The sequence below is a fragment of the Notechis scutatus genome, chromosome Z (genome assembly GCF_049901735.1).
Source record: "Notechis scutatus isolate UNSWTSFEM ecotype Mainland chromosome Z, rNotScu1.2, whole genome shotgun sequence".
Lineage (NCBI taxonomy): Eukaryota > Metazoa > Chordata > Lepidosauria > Squamata > Elapidae > Notechis > Notechis scutatus.
In genome coordinates this window covers 80,677,893-80,696,637 of record NC_142025.1, presented here as the reverse complement: position 1 = coordinate 80,696,637, position 18,745 = coordinate 80,677,893, and the positions used below count along the sequence as shown (strand labels likewise).

At 36.0% G+C, this 18,745-nt stretch overlaps 1 protein-coding gene and 1 pseudogene across 3 annotated transcripts in view; one reads left to right on the top strand and one right to left on the bottom strand.

The window, feature by feature from the left end:
* The window catches only part of VSTM2A (V-set and transmembrane domain containing 2A), a 46,436-nt gene that overhangs the window by 19,858 nt on the left and 7,833 nt on the right, over positions 1-18,745 (top strand). For all 3 annotated transcript variants that reach the window (XM_026678368.2, XM_087945456.1, XM_087945457.1), the window contains exon 4: positions 1,976-2,303. In XM_026678368.2, the coding sequence (XP_026534153.1) occupies positions 1,976-2,303 (328 nt within the window). The remainder of the gene's footprint in view (positions 1-1,975; positions 2,304-18,745) is intronic.
* LOC148128942 (uncharacterized) lies at positions 14,773-18,496 on the bottom strand (annotated as a pseudogene).

Below are 18,745 nucleotides of genomic sequence, written 5' to 3'. Positions count from 1 at the left end.
ATATCACTATTCTGTATTTTTGAAATTTAAATTTGGGAGAGATTAATGTTGTGAGAACTAAAGCTTCACACAGGCAAGTTGCGAAAGCAGATTGCAATGAGAGAAGGGGAGTCTGGGCAAGTATTTATATACCCCAAATACATTCCAGCAGATATAGATCAATAACATGTGATTTATTATCTCAGACTTCTTGATAATAAAGTAGAAATGAATGGCATAGACTCTATATTTAGCAAATTGCAAAAATAAAAGCCAGAAAAGAAATGGCATAATGTAAAAAAGAGATACATATCACACAAAATTATTGGGATTTAGTTTTCAATAAAAAGGCAGTGTGTTGTGCACTAACTTCTCTTGCAATCAAATAAAATTGATAATTGAGTAATCTCAGTAATTTAAGTAAACTTAAAGTTTATTGAATTAGATGAATATTAAAACCCCATTAATTGAATCAAATATTGTGTGTAGTTAGTAAAGTCAGAATGTAAAACAAAAAAGAGCTAGCTGGATTCTGATTAGCTCTATTTGTACTGAAATAGATCGTGTTACATTTCTGAGTTTAACATGGAAGGTTTTAAGTGTAAATTAAGAGAAATAAGATATTCCTTCAAAGGAATGTTGTGCCTAATAGACATTAGAACGGTCTTGACCCACCCATTCTCTCTCCCTCTCCCCCCTCCCTTTGGGCTGCTATGAGAATGTAAAGGAAAGAGAAAAAAAATAAGCTGCTTGGAAAAAGGAAGCTTAAGGAGCTTATTTAATTTAAAATCTTTAAATGGCAGAGGCTTCTATGGTCCATTTTCCAATCTGCAGTAGCCCATATATAGTATGTATATACGTATGTATATATAATTGATTTCTTCAATAATATGTTTACCTGCACCTTTTACCAATTGGGTGTGATTGGTCTAAGTCTGTAGCTATGGTTAGCTATTGAGGAATTTCCATGGTAGTATTGGGCCCAGTCTGCATTCTATTTAAAACCTTCTAATAACATGCCTAATCCTTACAAAGTGCCTTGTATGCACTTTTCTTGTCTTCATGGGCACCATTGTCTTCAAAAACTCTCCAGATGGCCTTAGCTAAATCATCCTCTTTTAGAACCTTCTCCTCTGTCCTTACAATGCAGGGATAATAGCAATGATGGGATTCAGCCGATTCTCACCAATTCAGGTGAACCAGTTGTTAAATTACACCCCTCCCCCTGCTATCAAAGTGGATCCTGGGGGCTGCACTGCAATAGAGAAATGAGTAATGGAGGAGGGAGAGGGAGTAACGGAGGAGGGGGAAATGAGGGAGGAGAAGGTCACTTTCCCTCTTTCTTCTCCCTACTCTTCCTCCTTCCATCGTGCTGGCTGGTCCATTGCCCATTTCTCCATTGCAGCACAGCACTCAGGATCCACTTTGATAGCGGGGAGGGGGATTTAACAACTGTTTCCCCTAGGGTCAGGTTGGCCATTGTGAGAGGATCAACCCACATATGCAATGGAGCTGGAGGATGGGTCTGGGCCATGCTTCCCACAACAGCCAACCTGACCCTGGGCAAACCTGGGCAAATTGTTAAATTATTTGAATCCTACCACTGGATAACATTACTGTCATAGCTGTGTGGCAAAACATATATGAAATGTCTAAAAGATTGGGAACGTCATATATCAATTTTAAATATTATTATATTGTCAGAATGGTTCGTTTTTTCTAAAATTATTTTAATATAAATCCAGTGTTTGGTGGAACCATCCCCAATACTTTACAATAGGTGGTGAACAGTATAGTATCATAAATACATATGCAAATATAACAACCCAGATATGCAATAACCTAGAAACCATTACTTTACGAATGGGGCTATTTTCCCTCTTGGTTCTAATTGACCTGGGACACTGTTAACTGGGCATAAGTGCATGAAAGGAAGACAAGGAGGAGTATCTACTAATAGCAATAACATTTAGACATGTTTCTGAAATTTTTACAGACAGTGAAAGTACAGGGGAATGATATTTCCCACAAGCTGCAGATCTCCAAAGTCAAGAAAAAGGATGAAGGATTGTATGAGTGCAGAGTGACGGATGCCAATTTAGGAGAGCTTCAAGAATATAAAGCCCAAGCTTATCTCAAAGTCAATGCAAATAGCCATTCCCGAAGAATGCAAGCTTTCGAAGCTTCCCCAATGTGGCTGCAAGATAAACCTCGCAAGAATATCTCAGCTGCCATCTCTAACAGCATCCATAATTCTGCCAGTCAAAGACCCACTTCTAATGCTCCAGCAGATGCCAAAATGCCTAAGCAAAGCCCACAATCAGGTATGAGCAACCATTTTGAACACTTTAAGCATATGACTAGCATGTAATTGAAACTCAAAGCAATGCTATTATTAGAGAAAAATGATGCTGTTATTTTATATCCTGCATAAAATTAGAAAATATTCTATACAAAAATCTTGGTATGCTTAATCCTTATAACCATGCAAAACAAAAATAAAAGCCTCATTTGGCATTATAAAAATCACATAATACAACTGACCTGTTATCCTGCATATCAGTTGTAGCCCATGGTAGGTCACTAGAAGTTTGATACATTTCGTTTTTCATACAATGGTATCCTTGTGGGAAGGGGCAGGGACAAAATAACAAACACCATTGTGATGTTGTAATATAAGTGCCAACCCATTATATAAGTATCAAGAAATTGTCATCACACCTCAGTGCTACTTTTGTTCATTCTAACTAACATAATAAACTTCTGCAGATACCCATCTTTGTATACCTTCTTAGGATTTAAGGAACCGAACAAAGAGTAGAAGGGGTACATAAAACAAATGACAATTAGTACACCTGAATAGCTTAAATAAAAGAAATCAAAATTATGATAAAAATATAAAATCCCAAACTGAAACGAGGAATTACATCCAAAGGTCCCTTAGAATATTCCTGATATTTCATTAGTATTGTTAATGTGGGGAGGACTATTGGTCTCTGTCATCCTCTTATTTTATACAGAAAATGATTCATTTTGAGCTTTGTCAGGATAAGTCCTTCTAGTGTGCTTGATTATCTTGCTTGATTATCTTGCTTATCTTTAAAAGACTCAAGCAGGAAATAAATGAAGGTTTGGAGGCTATATTTGGATTAGTGGGTCACAAGTTCTGAGTTCTGCTTAAATATTTCTTTATATGACTATCTTATCTAGAATTAAAATACCTCAAGCTTTATAATAAAGAAATACAATAGAGAGGAAATAGAAAATAGTCTATAAAATGTTACATTTTGATATGTGTTACATACAGTAGAACCTCTGGTCATGACCATAATTCGTTCCATAACTTTGACTGCAAGCCTATTTGGTTGTGATCCAAACCTAATTTTGGAAATTTGGTGCTTACAAAAAAAATGGCATGGAGGGGAAATCAGCCATAGAGGGAAAAAATGTGAATTTTTTTATCAGAACCCAATTTGGTCATGGTCAGAAGCGTTTGTGACCAGAGATTCTATTGTATATATTTAATATAATTTCTCTTGTTCTCATACTAGATTACTCCAGATGTCCTAAATGTCCTATTCAATTATATGCAAGTTGTTGTTTTTTCTTCATCTGGTCAAACAGTAAAGAAAGTTTTATCACTCAACAAAATTTCAGATGCCTTTGCTAGCTAAGGATAATGAAGGGTCATTATAGTAGCCGAGCTATGATTAAATAAACTCATCAGACAACTTCTTACCAAAATCCTCAGTCTCCATCTTACCCCAGTATAATATTGAACAATAATACTAATCCTGATCATATAGAATTGTTGGAAAAATCCATAATAAAATAGGTGCTTGAAATATTTAAAAGTGCTATAAACTTAATATTGTTTATCACTGTCATTAAAATTATTTCCATTGGTTAGAAAGACAATCAATGTTATATAGTTAGGCATAAACATGTTGTAATAAGTTTCCAGGATGGAATAAATTGCACAGATAGCATCTGGAGTTCCCTCATGGGTATATTCTAATGAAAATTAGACAACCTTGTGTCCAGAATATTTTAACATGGACTAAGCAGATTAAATGGCTTAAATAGCTCCTTCCAATTCCACTATTCTGATTGAATACTATGATTTCATGACTGATGAATAATCCTCATTCTAAATATGTGCTCAGCATTTAATTTTCTGTTCAGCAGAATATTAGAAGTATTAGACATGACTAGTTTGGGAAAGCTTCTCAGTCTCATACACACACACACACACACACACACACACACACACACCACTGTTATAAGCTTCCAAAATTCAAGGCTTCCTTGGAAGATAATATGTATATTTCATATACTCTTTATAAGATTAAGTGTATTCATAAATGGATAGCTGCATATGAAATGAAATACCTGAACTTTTCCATGATCAAAGCTATGAAATTGTGAAACTTTAAGCAGATTTTCAAATTTTCATCTTTGTAGGAAGAAAAACATAATCCCACATTGTACTGGAATATGATCCTAGAAAGTAAAAGGCTGGAGGATCTTGCACAGAAACTCTTTCCATTACCTTCTCATCCCCACTCCTGCTTAGAGTTCTTGTCTTTGTAATTCCTGCCAGTACCATCCCCAAACAGATAGTCCTTCTGTCTCTATTATTCTAGGACTTTGGGATTGTAATGAGTTAATATTCAAGTTTCTGGAGGAATGGATGGTCCTTTCCCTAGTCTTGTCCTCAGATTCCTCTGACAATGCCTTGAGTTCTGCCTTCAAATGTTTTCTTTTAAAAAAATTATATTTTCTTGTTCTGAGAGAATGACAGATATTCCTCATGTTTACGTGACCAACAATCTCTTTTTCTTGTAGGAAATATCAATTATATATCTATACCTATTTAGTAAGTAGATTAGCACTTGTGAATGCCAGAAGTCAGTCTGTTAATTTCACCATATTCAAAATATAGATTGAATTTTGTTGCTCGGGATTTGCTTGATATTTTTTTTCCAAATATATGCATAGTATTTTTTTATTTTTATTTATTTATTTATTTTGATTTGTCAATTGCTTACAAGATAATAGGTATAAGTATATACATAGTTATGAATACATGAAATGGGTACATATAAGAAAAATAAAAGAAACAATAGGACAGGGACAGTAGGCACGTTGGTGCGCTTATGCATGCCTCCTACAGACATCTTAGGAAAGGGGTGAGGTCAATAGTAGATAGTCTACGGTTAAATAAAGTGTTTGGGGAAGAAACCACAGAGTCAGGTAGAGTATTCCAGACATTGACCACTCTGTTGCTGAAGTAGTATTTCCTGCAATCAAGTTTGGTGCAGTTAACCTTGAGTTTGTATCTATTGTGTGCTCTTGTGTTGTTATGGTTGAAGTATTCATTGACAGGTAAGTCATTGCAATGTATGATTTTTATATACCATACTTAGATTGGACCGAAGACTGTGTAATTCAAGATTTTCTAGGTCTAGAATTTCAAGTCTGGTGGCATAAGATATTCTGCAACAAGTAGAGGATTGGAGAATGCTTCTTGTGAAATATTTCTGGACTTTCTGAACTGTGCTAATATCAGATACGTAATGTGGGTTCCAGACTGATGAGCTGTATTCGAGTATTGGTCTAACAAATGTTTTGTATGCTCTGGTTAGTAGTGTGATATTACAAGAGAAAAAGCTATGTAGGATTAGGTTAACAACTCTTAATGCCTTTTTGGCTATGTAGTTACAGTGGGCTTTAGCACTTAGATCATTAGAGATGAGTATTCCAAGGTCCTTGACAGAGCTTGGATCATCAACAAGGTCTTGACTATCCAGCTTGAATTTTATTTTCTGATTTTTTTTTGCCAATATGTAAGACAGAGCATTTATTTGTTGAGATTTCAAGTTGACATTTGTTTGACCATTCTGATACATAGTCAAGATCTTTTTGAAGGGTAGCAGTATTGTCTGTGGTATTGAACAGCTTTACATCATCAGCGAAAAGAACACAGTTGCTCTTAATATGATCACAGAAGTCATTTATGTAAAGTATGAAGAGAGTTGGTCCTAAAACACTGCCTTGGGGGACACCACTATTGACAGGTACATTTGTTGTCTGTTTGACAGGAATGCTTCTATCCAGTTATGCAGTTGTCCAGAGATACCATAAGATTTTAGTTTTAGGAGTAGTTTGTCGTGTACCACTGAATCAAAGGCTTTAGAGAAGTCTATGTAGATTGCATCTATTGTTTTGCCCTGATCGAGTTGTGTAGTCCATATGTTTTTGCAATGTAAGAGTTGCAGATTACAGAATAGTTTTTTTCTGAAACCAAATTGTTTATTAGAGATTAGGTTGTTTGTCTCTAAATGGAGGATAATGGATTGGTTAATAATTGATTCCATGACTTTACAGGTGACGCAGCATAAGGAGATTGGTCTGTAAATTTCAACTAGGCTTGGGTCTCCCTTTTTGAAGATGGGGATGACTGTGGCTTGTGACCATAGATTAGGCAAGGAGCTGGTCATGAAAGATTTTTCAAAGATTATGCTTAGAGGTTCTGCTATGGCAGTGGATAGCTTTTTAAAGAAGTAGGCACATATTCCGTCTGGCCCAATAGTTAAAGATGGTTTTAGATTGTGTAGTGCTTTTTCAACATTGTCTTCTGTAAAATCGATATGTATTAGATCATTGTAGTTTTCTGTGGTTCAGCTAGGAAATACTGGGCATGATCCATTGCTGTTTACAACTACTGAGCCAAAGAATGTGTTAAAGATATTGGCTTTAATGGTGTCTTCGTTGCAGTCTTTACCATTAGGTCCTATCAGGGGTGGGATGGACCTTGAGTCTTTTAGTTTGTTGTTTACAAAATTGTAAAAAGCGTGGGTGGAATTGGTACGTAGAATGTTTTCCTCTTGTTTAATGTGATAATTGGTGCATTCAATCTTTATCTGGTGGCATAAATTTTTGTATTGGCTTTTGAAGTTGGCAAGATGACCAGATTTGTTTTTCCGCCAGAGTGATCTCTTTTTGGATTGAAGTTTCCTTATTGTTATGGGTAATCTGTTTTTGTGTGTGTGTGTGTGGGAGTTGTTATTGGTACATATAGTTTGATGACTCTTTTGACTTCAAGTAAAATATGTTGTAATGGTCTTCAACAGTATTGCATCCAGTGAATAGAGATTGCCAATCAAGGGATGAGAGATCGTTGACTATAAGATCATAGTTGCCTTTTTTGAAGTTACAATTGGGGGTTACATCATTGTGGTGATTTTTGTGTGGGCGTATGTTGAGACAAAAGTCAATCATATTGTGGTCACTGTTGGAAAAGGGTTCTTTAGTTTGTATTCTGTAAATTAAATTTAAACTATTGCAGAAGATGAGATCTAGGCAGTTGTTAAGTCTAGTATTATTGGTTACTAGTTGTTCCAGTCCCAGATTTGTAATAGCATTGTAGAAGGTTGCATGTATGGATTCAGTTGTACATTCGTTTAGGGTCCAGTTAACATGAGGTAGATTGAAGTCACCAAGAAAGATAAAAGTGTGTGGGCAGGATGTTGCCCATGTTAGTGGTGAATTTAGCTTGTTTACATGTTCGATGTCATAATTAGGTGCTCTGTAACATAGTAAGAGTCGAAATATGATATTTAAGGATAGTTCACAGATGATGGCTCAGGAAGAACAAGCTCCTAGGTAACTTGGATGATTTTAGATGTAAGGACTTTTTATAAAAGATAGCAACACCACCTCCTCTACAGAGCTGTCTCTGTTTTTGAGCTCTCGGCCAATCCGGGAAATGTCAAGTATTTCATCAGGGGAGATGGTTGATACTTGATAATCACTGATGATGTTTTGGACAGTTGTGATGTCATCATTGTCATTGATGTCCTCTAGACCAAATAAGATGGCATTTGGACATTTCCGTTTGCACTCAACAGCTTCTCTGATGAGGATTGGGATATCATTATTTGTCTGATTTATGTTTTTTTTGTGGATTGGGTTGTGGGATGGGTTGTGGTTGTTGGGTAGAGATGTGGTTTGTAGCTATTGGATGTTCAGGTTTTTGCATTGTGTCTTTTTTTTCAAGGTTGGATAATCTTTCTTTTAAAGCGTCCAGGGATGCTACTATGGTGTCAGGGGATGTTATTCGTGGTTCTATAGTATCAACTCTTTCAAACAGATCCAGTTTGGGTCTGCATGATTTGCAGAGATATGGAAACTCGTTGGATGATTCTAGGTATTGAATCATTTGCTTGGGTAATCCCAAGCAGTCATGATGAGTGTATTTGTTACATAGAGAACATTTCATGGAATTTTCATTATCCTTTAGAGTTTTATAGCATTTAAGGCATGTGCAGTCTTGTGGTTCATTGGTGGGGATTACTTTCTCTTTAGGTTGTGGTTTGGCATTGGATTTTTTTCTTGGCATGGTAGGTTTGTTAAGATGGTACGTTGATTAATTACTTAATGAAACAATTTTGGGTAAACAATATAGCCAATATCACACCAATCAATCAATTGCAATAATCTCTCTAGTCAAATAATTTTGCTAAGCAACAATCAGCCTAATCAATTAATTACACTATTTGTTATTAATAGTTTGATAAAATATGAACACTTTATTTTCAAATCAACTCTAATATTTTTAACTGAAAATATTAGTTGCACAGCTAATTCCAGGTATCCATTTTTCAAAATATATTTCAGATGAGATTTTTTAATAAGCCAATAGTTCATTCAGATAACAATGTTTCCCGTTTTGTTCAAAAATTTAGATTAGTTTTTCTTTAGGAACTTTTATTGTTCTTCATTTGGACTCAGTGTCTATACACCAATGCACAGAGTATGAGGAATAAACAGGGTGAATTAGAAATTCAAATAGGGGGATAGGATATTGTTGCCATTACAATATTGTTGCCATCCCACATTGGTGGGATGAAACCCACAACTGGAACATACAGTAGAGGGATTTTAAAAATTTAAAAGAAATAGACCAAATAAAAGAGAAGGTGGAGTTGCACTATATATAAGAAATAACTACATCTCTACAGAAATAGAGCAGAACAATGATGAAAATTATCTTGAATGCATTTGGGTCAATGTTAAAGGGGGGGGGAAATAACATTGCCATAGGTGTATACTATAGGCCACTCAACCAAACAGGAAATAGATGGACTTTTTGCTAGTCAGCTAACTAAGTTATGTAGGAAGCACATCACAATAGTAATGGGGGATTTTAACTACTCTGACATCAACTGGGAGACAAACTCTGCACCAAGTGGAAGAGCCAACAGGTTCCTAACAAACCTAGCAGACAACTATGTTTCCCAAAAAGTAAAGAAGAGAACAAGGGGATCCGCCATATTGGACTTAATTCTCACTAACAGAGATGAAATGATAGAAGGTGTTGAAGCTACAGGAACCTTGGGGGTGAATGATCATGCAATATTGGAATTCAACATTATGCAAACACAAGCAACAGAACAAAGTCAGACTAGAGTCTTGGACTTCAAGAGAACTAATTTCAACAAACTTAGAGAGAGCTTGGGAAGGATTCCATGGATGAGAATCCTCAAGGGGAAAACAAGTCAAGAAGCTTGGGAAATTTTGAAAAGTAAGATTATAAAAGCCCAGTCTAGCACAATACCAATGAGGAAGATAATTAACAGCTCTCAAAAGAAACCAGCATGGCTGCATAAAGAACTCTCAGACAAATTGAAAGACAAAAAGGACAAGCATAAAAAGTGGAAAGAGATTGGGAATTGTATTATCAGGCCTTGGAATTTGCATGGGGGAAAGAATGGATTGATTTGAGGCATAAAAGACTATTAACCTTAGAAGGGCATGACCTTCAATTAGGTTGGCACGCTTTTTTATGGTATGGGAAAAATAAGATACTGTGTTTCTCCAACAATATGCCCCCCCAATAGGAAGACCCAGCATGTTTTCTAGGCATAAAATGAAATTAAGCCCCTTCCCCCAAATTTAGGCCTAGTTTAAAACATGAGAAATTGGGGGGGGAGGCAGAGGGGAACTTGCCATTAGGAGTGCCCCGCGGGCAGCTACGCCTCACCATCAGCTGCTCCTAACACCATGGTGGAGCACGAAGGGCTCCCTTACCCCTCCCTTACCCGGGTCAGCAGGTGGGCGGCATCGGTGTGGATGTCCGGCAGCATTTCAGCCGCTTCTCAGGCCTCTGTAGCTTCAACGGTTCCCACCGGTGCTGGTGCCTCTCTCGCCAGCGCCGTCTCCAACAACAGTGTCTGAGTCGCTTCCGCTTTTCCCCCGTCCCCATAACAACAGGAAGAAAAACATTTTGAGGTACCAGGGAGTGCCACGCGCTGCGTTTTGGTTTAATCCCGAGTGGCTGGGTGGGTGTGAGAAGAGCTGAGTGAGCATCTCTGCTGCTGCTACCCTTGGTGCTCCAGCCTCAGGCTCTGCAAGTTTGCAAAAGTCCCGGTGCGCAGCCCGTTCCTGCATTCCAAGCACCCAGGCTGAGCTGCAGCTGTTTTTTCGGGGCTCAAAAAAAAAAAAAAAAGGCCTGGCCTTATTTTGTGAGAAACACGGTGCAAAGCTATTTCCAAAGAAACTATATTAGAAATGCATTGTTATCAGTATGGATTAAAATTAAAGAACAACATTATCTGAAAATACCACAATGGAAGCATTGATACATCCTAGTGTTATTAATATTGAAAAAATTGTAAGATATAAAGATATTCTGAATTAAAAGGGGGAACTAAAAACCAAGCAAGAGATTAATAGTCAAGGATGGACATAACATGGTGGTCACAATGCACATACAATCTCGATATGCTAAAATGTATGGTTTTAATAAAGAATTAACAATTGGACCAGATATTAACTGGAACGGATGAAAAACAAAAAGAAAATATATAGCTACTTATTAAGTATCAAATTGAAAAATGAGCAGGTAAAGGAGACAATGATAGTTTGGGCTAAAAACTTTGGATATGCAATAGAACTGGATACATGGCAAAAATTGTGGGATAGAAATGTTAAATTAACTATGTCAACTGTATAAAATATTTTATAGATGGCATTTTTCACCAACAAGACTGGCAAAAATGTTTAAAGATAGATCCGCTAAATATTGCAAATGCAACCAGATACCTGGTTTGTATTACCACATGTGATGGACATGCCCAAAAGCCAAAAAATATTGGACAAAAATACAATATAAAGCAGCATATAGACTTGAAACCAGAAATATTCTTTCTTAAACATTTATTTATTCAACATTCCAACATTTAAAACCAATTTCCACTTTTTACAACGATTTTGTAACAGTGTTCTCACATTAACAAAGCCTATAATTATATTGATTACTTCTCCATTCTACTCAGTTATACTCTTATTTCTCAGCTTAACTTATAACATTATTAACAGATATATATTTGTGTGTGTATGTGTATGTTTATGTGTGTGTATATGTGTGTGTGTGTGTGTGTGTGTGTGTGTGTGTGTGTATAATTAAATAACACTTTCTCATATTTGCTATCAATTGACACCTTTGCGTCTTTCTAACTACATATACCAAATTCCACATCTTATAGTACTCTATTTCTTCTCTATCTTTCAATACCATCATTAGCCTGTTTTTTTCAATGCATTTGAGGATCTTTTTTATTATTGCTGCCTTGGAGGGAATAGTATCCTGCTTCCAGTTTTGAGCAAATGTGATTCTGGCAGCGGTTATTATATAGAGTGTGATATATTGGAGGTTCCTATTATAATTGGATCCCAATATACCTAATAAAAACATTTCTGGTCTTAATTCAATCCTTTATCTTGTTATTTCTTCTAACCATGTTTTAATTTTATACCAATACTTCTGGGCTTGGGGACAGGTCCACCACATTTGACAATACATTCCTTGGCTATAATTGCATCTCCAACACTTTGCTGACATATTGGGAAATATCTTAGCTAACCTCACTGGGGGGAGGTGCCAGCGATAGAAGATTTTGTAAAGATTCTCCTTATATGCAACTGACAACATTAATTTATAATTTACCTGCCATAGTTTTTCCTACTGTTCCAAAGCAATACGATAACCGAAATTTTTAGCCCAAATTATCATATTCTCTTTTACTGTTTCTTCTTCCATTTTATATTCTAATAGATAATTGTACACTTTGCTAATCATTTTTTTCCAGTCCCTAATAGTATTTTATCTAATTCTTGTTGAGTTCTATAAAAGCCGGATTGTTTCTGATCCTTTTTATACCATGTTTGAATTCAAAGATATAACCACCATCCTATTTCTATTCCTTATATCTTTAATTGCTGTTGGGTTTTTAGTTCCCCTTTCTCATCTAAGAGCTCTTTATATTTTACCATCTTATTTAGGTCCAGTGCATTAGGATATATCATTGCTTCCATTATCGATAGCCAGGTTGGTATTTTCATATAGTGGGTTTTTATTTTATTTTATCCCAAACATACAGTACAACATCTCTCACCCAATGTCTCTGAAAGTAAGTTTGCGATCTATTTTTCCCTTCCCAGAGGAATGCATGCCATCCCAACTGCAGATCATGGCCCTCTATTGTTAGAACTCTTTTATTGTTGAGATTGATCCAAACTTTAAGCCATGTTGCAACTGCCTGCCTGGTAATATAATTCAAAGTCCGGAAGTCCAAATCCTCCTTTGCACCTGCTGTCTTGTAGAAGTTTAAATTTTATCTGAGGTTTTTTCCCTAACCATATAAATTTCGCTATTCTTTTATTCAGATCGTCAAAAAAAAAATTCCCTAATTTTACTGGCATTTGAAACAGATACAAGAGTTTGGGTAGTATACTCATTTTTATAGTCGCTATCCATCCCAACAGTGAGAGCTGTATTTTTGCCCAATTATCCAAATCTTTTTGTATTTGCAATATTATTTTATCTTAATTATCTTCTTTTATTGAAGAGCATTTCACAGTGAGCCAAACTCCTAAATACTTCACTATTTTTATTATCTGCATCCCTAGTTCACATTCTAATTCTTCATTTTGACTCTTGGTTAGATTTTTAGTTATTATTTTTGTCTTCTTTTTATTAATTTTGAGCCCTGCTACCCTTCCAAATTCTTCTATTTCATGAATTAGTATACTGCCCATCTCTATTGGGCCTTCTATAATAAATGCCATGTCATTCACAAAGGTTTGCACTTTGTATTCTTCTTTCTTAATAATCAATCCTTTTATTTCCTGGTTCAGCCTAATTTGAGTCAACAGTACTTCTGCTGATAGTATATATAAAAGTGGGGCTAACTGGCATCCCTGTCTTACTCCTTTATTTATGTTCAACTCTGTTATTTCTCCATTCAGTATCACTTTTGCGGTTTGTGAAGTATATATTGTTTTAATGAACCCTACGAATTTTTCACCAAATTGCATCCAACTTAATTGTTTATTAAGGAATTGCCAATTTAAATTATCGAACACTTTGTGCGCATCCACAAACATCAGTGCCATTTGTTTCTCTGAGTGGACCTCATAGTATTCTAGAACATTCATGATCAATCTTGTGTTGTTCCTTATCTGTCTGGGAGGAATCCATTTTGGTCAGAGTGGATGATTTCGCTCAATATTATCTTTAATCTTTCAGACATTATTACATTCAGACATTATAGTAGCCATGATCTTATTACATTATTATTACATTCAGACATTATAGTAGCCATGATCTTGTAGTTTACATTTAAAAGCGAAATTGGTCTATAATTTTTGATCTGCTGGGTGTCCATATGTTCTTTTGGAATAAGTGTTATAAGCGTCTCTGTCCATGTCTTTGGTATTTTTGCCTGTCCAAGCACCTCGTTATACAAGTCTAACATTATTTCCTCTAATGGCTCCTGAATTTCTTTATAGAACTCCACTGGAATTCCATCCAGCCCTGGTGTTTTATTAGTTTTTTGTTTTCCAATTGCGTCATTCAGCTCCTTGATGGTAATTTTGTTGTTCAGCATTTCCCTTACAGTATCTGATATTATAGGTAAATCCCTTTCTTTTAAATAGTGTATAATGGCCTCTTCTGAGATTTCTTCCTGGGCATAAAGACTGGAAACCAGAAATATTCTTATTAGGCATCCTGCTGGAAAAATATGATAAAAGGAATATATATTCGATTGTACATATATTAAGTGCAGCTAAAATTGTATTTGCACAACAATGGAAAAAAGATGAGATCCCAACAGATCAGAGTGTAATTAAGAAATTATTAGAACGTGCAGAAATGGACAGATGCTTATAATTAAGGAAAAAGAAGAAACTGAATATTTCTTAATATGGGACTTATTTTACCAATGGTTAGATAATAAAAACAGAAGTTAGAAATGTGGGGATATAAAAAGGACAAATGTGATAAAGGGGATTTGTTAAAGTAGATAAGTTAAATATTATTGTTATTATAGTATTATTATTGTGATGAATACTATTGTATAATCTTGATTATGATTGCCTAAAAATAATTGTATCCAGACAACACACTTTGATTGAAATTTAATTTTCACATGCTATATAAATAAAATAAATAAAACTATTTTTAAAAAGTGGAAAGAGGGGCATATAACTAAGGCAGAATATCAGCAAATAGCCCAAGCCTGCAAAGATGAAGTGAGGAAAGCTAAGGTTCACAATGAACAAAGGCTTGCAACAAAAGAAAAAAATAACAAAAAAGCTTCTTCCAACATGTTAAAAACAAGAAAAAGTCAAGGAAACAATCGGTCCATTTCTGGGAGAAAGTGACAAGAAGGTAACAAGTAGCAGGGAGAAAGCAGAACTACTGAACTCGTTTTTTGCATGTCTTTACACAAAGGGTAAACAGTCCTTTGTGTAAAGGACAAACAGTCCAACCTATCAAAAACAGCACCATAAAAAACAGATTAGGAACACAAGTTAAAATAGGGAAGAAAATGGTAAGTGAGCATCTGTCTACCCTAAACGAGTTCCAATCACCAGGACTGGATAGATTATACCCTAAGGTTCTGAAGGAACTGGCAGACAAGATTTCAGAACCACTGAACTATTTCTTTCAAAGATCCTGAAGCACTGGGGAACTGCCAGAGGACTGGAAAAGAGCTGATGCAGTTATCGTCTTCAAAAAAGAAAAAAAATAGATCCAGAAAACTACAGACCTATCAGACTTACTCAATACCAGGGAAGATTCTGGAAAAGATAATCAAGCTATGAATCAGTGAACACCTAGAAGCAAACAAAGTAATAACCAAAAGCCAACATGGGTTGTCAAAAACAGATCATGCCAGACTTTGACAAAGTAACAAAATTAGTGGACCAGAGGAATGCTGTCGATATAATTTACTTGGACTTCAGTAAGGCATTTGATAAACTAGATCATAACCTACTACTTGATAAAATAAAAAAATGTAGGTTAGACAGCATCACCACCAGATGGATTAATAACTGGATGATCAACCGTACACAATGTGTAGCCCTCAATGGAACTGCATCTACATGGAGGGAAGTATGCAGTGGGGTACCCCAAGGCTCTGTTTTAGGCCCAGTACTCTTCAACATCTTCATCAATGATTTGGATGAGGGGATAGATGGGGAATTCATCAAATTTGCAGATGACATCAAACTGGCAGGAATAGCCAACACTCTAGAAGACAGGCTTAAGATACAGAAGGATCTTCACAGACTTGAACATAGGGCGCTAGCTTACAAAATGAAATTCAATGGTGAAAAAAAGGAAGGTTCTGCATTTAGGCAAGAAAAACAAAGTGCACAGGTACAGGTACCTTGCTTAATAGTAACTGTAAGAAGGATCTTGGAGTCCTAGTGGACAACCATTTAAATATGAGCCAACAGTGTGCAGCAGCTGCCAAAAAAATCTAACACATTTCTAGGCTGCATAAACACAGGGATAGAATCAAGATCATATGAAGTGTTAATAATGCCTTTGTAAGGCCACACTTGGAATACTGCATCCAGTTTTGGTCACCACGATGTAAAAAAGATGTGGAGACTCTAGAAAGAGTGCAGAGAAAAGCGACTAAGATGATTAGGCGACTGGAGGCTAAAACATATGAAGAACAGTTGCAGGAAGTGGGTATGTCTAGTTTGATGAAAAGAAGGACTGGGATGACATGATAGCAGTATTCCAATATCTTAGGGGCTGCCACAAAGAAGAGGGAGTCAAGCTATTCTCCAAAACACCTGACAATAGGACAAGAACCAATGGGTGGAAACTAATCAAGGAGAGAAGCAACCTAGAACTAAGAAGAAATTTCCTGACAATTAGAACAATTAATCAGTGGAACAACTTGCCTCCAGAAATTGTGAATGCTCCAACACTGGAAATTTTTAAGAAGAGATTGGATAACTATTTGTTTGAAATGGTGTAGGGTTTTCTGCCTAAGCAGAGGGTTGGACTAGAAGACCTTCAAGGTTCCTTCCAACTCTGCTATTCTACTCTATTATATTCATTTGGTTATTTGACTTCAACAGAAAAATAAAGCTGAAAAAACCTTATTAAGATTTTGCTATGGCATAGGAGAATGAAGGCTGGCTAGAGAATAGCTGGCAATTGCTAAAAAATACCAGTTAAAGTCGTTTTTGAATCAAACGTAGGTTTTACTACAACTATATTAATGCAAGTTTCTACTACGTTAAATACATAATGGTGGTGCTTCTGGTAGAAGCAAATTTATTTTTAAAAAAGAAAAAAGTTCAAGGAAATTTTAAGTAGAGCAGAATCCTGTAAATGTGAATTATTTTCAGAAGCAGCATGGGAAAAGTGAAGCTGAAAATTTCCCCCAAAATAGCACTGGAGACATCTATCAAGTGGGAGAGAAAAGAGTGCTTAAGCCATGAGACAATATAAATGCTAAGTATGATTGGCAACTAATCAGAGTCTATAAATTCTCATGCTGATAAGGGCATTCTCATCCTGCAATTAGAAAAGAAAGCAGTCAGGAATGTGGGAGAAGAGTGGATATAATTAAGCTATTAAAAGAAACTCACATTGCTGCAACTAATATGAAGATTACATAAAACCTATATTTTAATCATCTCTGCTTCTCATAAAATGATACATTCTTGATCTCTCAGACACAAAATTAATGCAAAGATCACTTTTTGGATTGCTAGTACAGCTATACTATACAGTTTCTTTCTAAAACAAGTAATTCTTACATGGATTAATATGACACTGGTTACAGGGATCTCTTAGGGCAAATATAGTCATCTTGTTCTTACATGTCTATTTCAAATGTTCAAGACCAGGAATATTTAGTGTGGAATATACTGTATATAAGTCATCCAAAAGCCTTGAACAGTTGGGATTTTTATAGCAAATTATAAAAAAATTGGGACCTAAAAGTGCAGAAGGATATGGAATTATACTAAGTACTTACACTATTCTGCGTGAGCAATAGGTGACAGGTGGCAGGGGAAAAGTGTGACAAATCATAGTAATCATGCCAATAAAGGGAGGAAGTAAGGTAATAAAAGGAATAAATAATACTATAGCCACACTTTAGGGATTAATTTACATACACATTAGACAGAACTGCAAGAATTCAGTGTTCAGCAGAGTGATAACACAAGGGAAAAATCTGTCCCTATGTCTAATTGTCTTGGCATGCAATATCCTATAGCGCCATCCCAAGGGAATAAGTGAAACAGTTTGTTCCAGGATGTAAGGAGTCTGCAGATGTATTCTTAGCCCTCTTTCTGACCTGAGCTATATACAGGTTTTCTGAGGAAGAAAGGCTGCAACTATTCTTTCTGCAGTTTTGACTATCCATTGGAATCTATATCTGTCCTATTTGGTTACTATATTAAACAAGACAGTTACAGAAGTACAAATAATGGACTCGATAATTCCTCTATAAAACTGTATCACTGGCTCCTGGGGCAGTTTGAACTTTGTAAATTGAAGCAGGAAGAACTTTTTTGTTTTGCCTTTTAATGGAGATTCTGATCTTAAGCATCCACTTCAAGTCATGGGAAATTATAGAATTCAAAATGTGAAGGACTCTACTGCTGATACCCTGCTATTGAATATAGTAAGAGGTGGTAGAACATAAGGGCTCCTCCTAAAAGCTGTTATCTCTATAGTTTTAACCATATTCCAGCTCTAGATTATTACAGCTGCATCACAGGGCCAGTTGTTCAATCTCTCATCTATATGTAGATTCATCACAGTCACAAATTAGGGCAATGCCCATTGTACCTCTGTGGACATCAGAGTGTTAACAGAAGATTCCCTTGAGGTGCAGTTATTGGTACAAAGAGAGAAGAGCAATGGAGAGAGCATAATAGACCTGAAAGGCACCTGTGCTAATTGCCCGGGTATTGATGTAATTTTCTCTAGCTTCGCCTGCTGCTTCCTATCTGTCAAAAAGCTAATTATCCAGCTAGAAGTATGAACAAGCACAGTGAGATGAATCAGTGTAGAATGAATAATTTCTGAAATGATATTGAATGTTGAACTGAACTCCACAAAAAGTACCCATGCATAGGTCCCTGGGGATTTGAGAAGTTTCAGGAAGTAGTGCAATGTCATATTGACAGCATCAACTGCTATCTATTTGTTCAATAGGCAAACTGCAAGGAATCTTGCAACTCCATGGATTTGCAACTGTAGATCCATGATGACTTTCAGATGGGCCAGAACTAAGCTCTTAAATGTCTTCATGATTACAGATATCCGAGCAACTTGTTGGGGTTTTCTTAGGAACAGGGATATAAAAATGGAAGCCCAGTTGTTCAGCATAGGCTTTCAAGCAAGAGGAAGTCATTCCATCTGGGCTTG